This window comes from Bubalus kerabau, chromosome 1 (genome assembly GCF_029407905.1).
Source record: "Bubalus kerabau isolate K-KA32 ecotype Philippines breed swamp buffalo chromosome 1, PCC_UOA_SB_1v2, whole genome shotgun sequence".
In the NCBI taxonomy this organism is placed as follows: Eukaryota; Metazoa; Chordata; class Mammalia; order Artiodactyla; family Bovidae; genus Bubalus; species Bubalus kerabau.
This window is the reverse complement of record NC_073624.1, coordinates 91,187,270-91,192,181: the sequence shown is the minus strand read 5'-3', so window position 1 is coordinate 91,192,181 and position 4,912 is coordinate 91,187,270. Positions and strand designations below refer to the sequence as shown.

General features: G+C 40.6%; 1 protein-coding gene across 1 annotated transcript; it reads right to left on the bottom strand.

The window, feature by feature from the left end:
* Positions 1-279: 279 nt before the first annotated feature.
* LOC129641693 (olfactory receptor 8S1-like) lies at positions 280-1,215 on the bottom strand. Its single transcript, XM_055566326.1, has one exon. It carries the CDS (start codon positions 1,213-1,215, stop codon positions 280-282), a length of 936 nt encoding a protein of 311 aa, XP_055422301.1.
* Between the last annotated feature and the right edge of the window lie 3,697 nt (positions 1,216-4,912).

The window sequence follows — 4,912 nt, the reverse complement described above, 5'->3', positions numbered from 1 at the left end:
TCGTCTCCGGCTCTTTGCGACCCTAAGGACTGTAGCCTACAAGGCTCCTCTGTCCATGGAATTTTCCAGGCAAGAGTACTGGAGTGGGTTGCCATTTCCTTCTCCAGGGGATCTTCCCGACCCAGGGATCGAACCCAGGTCTCCCGCATTGCAGGCAGACGCTTTACCATCTGAGCCACCAAGGAAGTCCTCCCTTACAGTTAGTGGTCTAGAATTCTACCTTAAGTTCAAGTACTTGGCAACACAAACTCATTTTCTTTTATTCTATGTTCCTGTTCACTACTTAAAATATTGCAGGTATTTCCCTAATGTCCTTTTCACAGCTGCCTTCACCTCCATGTTCTTTAGGCTGTAGATGAGGGGGTTCAGCATGGGTGTGACTGCACTGTACTGCAAGGATGAGAGCAAATCTAGGGAGGAACCAGAAGTGGGCATGAGATAGCGAATGAAACCGGACCCAAAGAACAGGATTACTGCAATGAGGTGGGAGGAGCAGGTGGAGAAGGCCTTGCTTCTGCCTGTGGTGGAGCTGATGCTCAGGATAGTGGAGACAATGCGAGCATAGGAGAAGAAGACTGGGAGGAAGGTTCCAAGACCATGTAGTAAGATGGAGAAGATCAGGATGTCGATATTGATGGAGATATCAGAGCAAGACAGAGGGAAGAGGGAGGGCAGCTCACAGGTGTAGTGGTGGATGGTTTGTGCCTCACAGAAGTCCAGGTTAACAGCCAAAAGCACAATGATGACTGAATTGAGAGAGGCCAGGCCCCATGAGGCCAGTATAAGCTTTACACAGAGCTGGGTGCTCATCAGCTGGCCATAGAGCAGCGGGTGGCAGATGGCGGCACAGCGGTCATAGGCCATCATTGAGAGAAGAAAAGCTTCAGTCCCTGCAGTGATAAACACAAAGAAGACCTGAGTCAGGCAGCCCTCGACAGAGATCGTTTTCTTCTCAGACAGCAGGTCCTTCAGGAGCTTGGGCACAGTGACAGAAGAGAAGCAGAGGTCTAGGAATGATAGATTACTCAAGAAGAAGTACATGGGCGTGTGGAGGTGGGAGTCAGCCCTGATCACCAGCAGCATCGTCAGGTTCCCCATCACGGTCAGGAGGTAAATCACCAGGAAGAGCACAAAGAGCAGAGCCTGGATGTGGGGGTCGTCTGACAGCCCAGTGAGGATAAACTCAGTGATGGTGCTGCGGTTCCTCAAGGCCATTTGTGGAGGCTGTTTCCTTGAAATAAAATAGAGAGATGAGAAGTCCTGTCTTTTTCAGAGTTTCACTCCTCTTATTATACATTCCTCTCTACTCTGCCTAGATTCTGTGCTCAGACATCTCAAAGCTGCCCTATCTGTATCTCAGTAAGTGTTTTCATCCTGTTTTGTTATCACTTCTCTTGGGTCTCAGTCTTCACATACCTCAGAGATTCCTATAAAAATGAATATCTCTGGATTACCTACACATTCATAGTATTTAGATTCTGATCCATCCATTTTACAGTTTAGAAATCCCCAAAATTCTAGCACATATCTGCAGTGATTTTCTAAACCTTTTCTTCTCTTTTCAGTTTCTCAATCATATGTATATTATTTATTTATTTATTTATTTTTTGTTTTGTTTTTTTTTTTTTGATTTTTTAAAAAATTTTATTTTATTTTTAAACTTTACATAACTGTATTAGTTTTGCCAAACCTGTGGCGGATTCATTTTGATATATTTTTTATTTAAAACCTTACTAAGATTGATGATGTCTCTGAGCAGTCTCATCCTTTAGTCCAGTGGCTTCAGTTACAGTAATGCCTGGCAGCAATATTTCAGTGTTGCCATGCAGTCTATCTGTGTTGCATAGGGGCTACTGTTGTTGAATTTCAAGGATGCTGTTATCTACACAGGTGTGTTGTCTCATGTCATTGCAACACCGTTTGATGCTCTCTCATTTTTTTATAATCCACAAGCGATTTTGCCATTGCTGCAAGAAGCTCTTGCATTCATGTTGTGGATACATTATTCTGTTTTCCCAGGAGGGTCAAAGTGGAAAGAGTCTCATAATTTTCTTTTAAACTTTTATTGCATCCTATTATTCAAAGTATCAGCTGTGTCCAAGAGGACCAGATGGTTAGTAGTTTATGTTAATGATGATACTAAGAACCATTTTGAAGCCTAATTTCTGGCACTACATGGTAAGTCACTGTCTTAGGTGAAGATTCCTGTCTCACTTGGACCTTTCGAGGCTAATTTACAGGTATTCTGTTTTTGTCTGTCAATCCACAGTCTGATCCCATAGTAGTTTTCTGTCTTCCCAAGAACATAATCTTTCTGATTCAGAGAACCCTGTTTCTGACCCTTCCAGCTTGCCAGAAATCCATTACCAGATGCTAATTTATGTCAAGAGAAGTTTGAATTTTGATTTCATTAACAACCCCATAAACCCAAGCTGAAGTCCATCTTAGACTCAAGTCTAGGTTACCTGTGTGCCAGAATAGAGGGCAGTGTTCACCTTTGAATGTCTTCGGGATGTTAGCTTAGACCCAGTGATGGTGAAGCATAATCAGCTGGAGAAATGTCTTTTGAGGATCCTGCATGGATGAAATGTAAATACTGTTGAAAGCAATATCTTGAATTTCTACAGGCAGAATAAATGAGTGAAAGCAAGTCTTTCCAATGATTTAGATATTTCAAAATATTTATTGAATGGCTAACTTGAAAATTGCTTCCATTCTTCCACTTTCATTCACAAAAGGGGACCTGGCCAGTGTCCACAGCGTTCACAGGGGCTTCAAGCTTTCTTCTTAAGAACACGGTAGCATTTTCAGAGAATCACTTTCTGTCCTGCCTGACACCCACATTTTGTGTAAATAAAGGTGGCAGCTACTTCTCTTACATGATTTTCAAGTTATCGCTTAGAAAGGAATATCCTACTCCCTTGCCATCTCTAAATAGCATCTCAAATTGATATCTGAAAATTCTTTAATGATTAAGAACAACTCTTTCCTTTTAAATTCTATAATCAAGCATAAATAAACCAAATTTGTAGTCATTTTTAGAACGGGATGATATTGACTTCATTGAATCCTGAAGTATAGAAGATTGATGCCAGATTTATATTTTTAATATATATAATATTTATAATAATATATAAACACATTATATAATATAATATAATATTATTTAATTATATAATATAGTGAATATATTATAATAATATTTAAATATATAATATTTATAATATTTTGAGTGAGAGCAGAAAAAGACTAAAGGGAGAAACTGAGAGGTTAATTGTGGACGGGTAGGAGATGTAAAAAGTGGATTTCAGAAGTGTCTTAGATAAGCACCTGTGTCACCATTTTGCCAACACAGACACTTCCTATCCATGGCACATCTGGCCATATGATCTATATCTCTTACAAAGAGATGAAGTAGGATACTGGATATGTCTCTGATTTTATAGTTCTCAGAAGGTTCACTAAAATAAACATCTTCCCTAATTCAGCTGTTTAATAGAGAAAATCCAAATGAATTTCACCAATTTTGGATTAAGTCCAAAGTTAAGAGGAACAACTCTGATGGAGATATTATCTTAGTTACCTGAGCTTGCCTGGATCAGTTATTTGACAGTAGGTTTCAATAAAATGAGAGACTTTTTAGGTGTCTGGTGAAGAGTCCTGCTTGAACTGGCTGCTAAGAGAAGTTTCTGGAATGAAGAAGTGAATGAAGAGTGTGTGTGTGGAAGTCAGACTGGACGAGGTGACTTGAGGGATCCAGCATGTGAGGGGTAACAGTCAGACCCTAGGTGCAAGAGGAAGGAACCTGATTCGAGAAGGATATCAGCCCTGGAAGCAGGAAGGACCAAAAGCAAACTTCGTCCATTTGAATTGCTTGTCAGGACTCTTCTCTCCTCTGCATCCTTGCACTGTTCACAGTATCTCTGAAGTGACTAGATATGAGGGTGATTTCAATCATGGAAAAAAATCTACTACAGTTCTCATAACTGGAGTACTGAGAAAGCAGATAAATAGGTACCTCAAACATTGTAATATATATCACTGATACCCTCATTTCATTCCAGGCTTCAGCTTTCTGCAATCTTTTGGGATCCTGAAACAGGAGAGGATTGATGCCCAGGCTTTAAAGTGTTACTGTCCTTTGTGTTAAGCAGAGAGGGAAGAAAGACCTTTCAGAGAAGGTGTCCAAGGCAGCTGTACAAATGCCCCATTTGGAGAAGCAGGTATCAGAGTCCCATCCAGGGGAGATGGCCTGCCAAGGAGTAAGATATTTCCACCTCTACCTGAGGGGTGAGGAATGGGCAGCTCAGGAACCTCCAGGTTTTGGACTAATGAACTGTATCATGAAGTGGCAGGAGGAGGAGGTGGAGGAGAGGATAGGCAGCAGAATTAAAACAAACACAGAACTTTATAAGCAGAAAAAAGGGGGGAACACCAGAAAATCAGAGAAGATATTACCATTCTCCTGGCTCTTCTTGGAGGAAGCAGCTCCACATACTCTGTCTTTTCCATCTTGGGTAGACAGGTCATAGGTAAGGTCTCCCTACAAGGGAACCTCTGTCACGAGAGGTTGACTCTTTGTTATTGAGTATATAGCTTTTTCTCTTTGCCATCAGCTAGTGAAGGAAATTAGAAAGCTGCAAGCTCTGGAAGCCATAGGTATACCACAGTTATCAGGATTGTTCCCTGAATGACTTAACCTAGAGTGCTGTCTGCAATGCAAGACACAGTATAGAAAGATAAGAAAAATTTCTCTAAAGAAGCTCATATTTTGAACAACAGGCATGTATTTCATTAAAATCTTCTTCCATGATCTCAAGTGCAATAACTTGTCTTCTCTTCATTCATTTCCTCTGTGATTCTAAATACTCTTTTAAGAGCATCACTTAAAGAAAGAACTCTCTAATAGAAC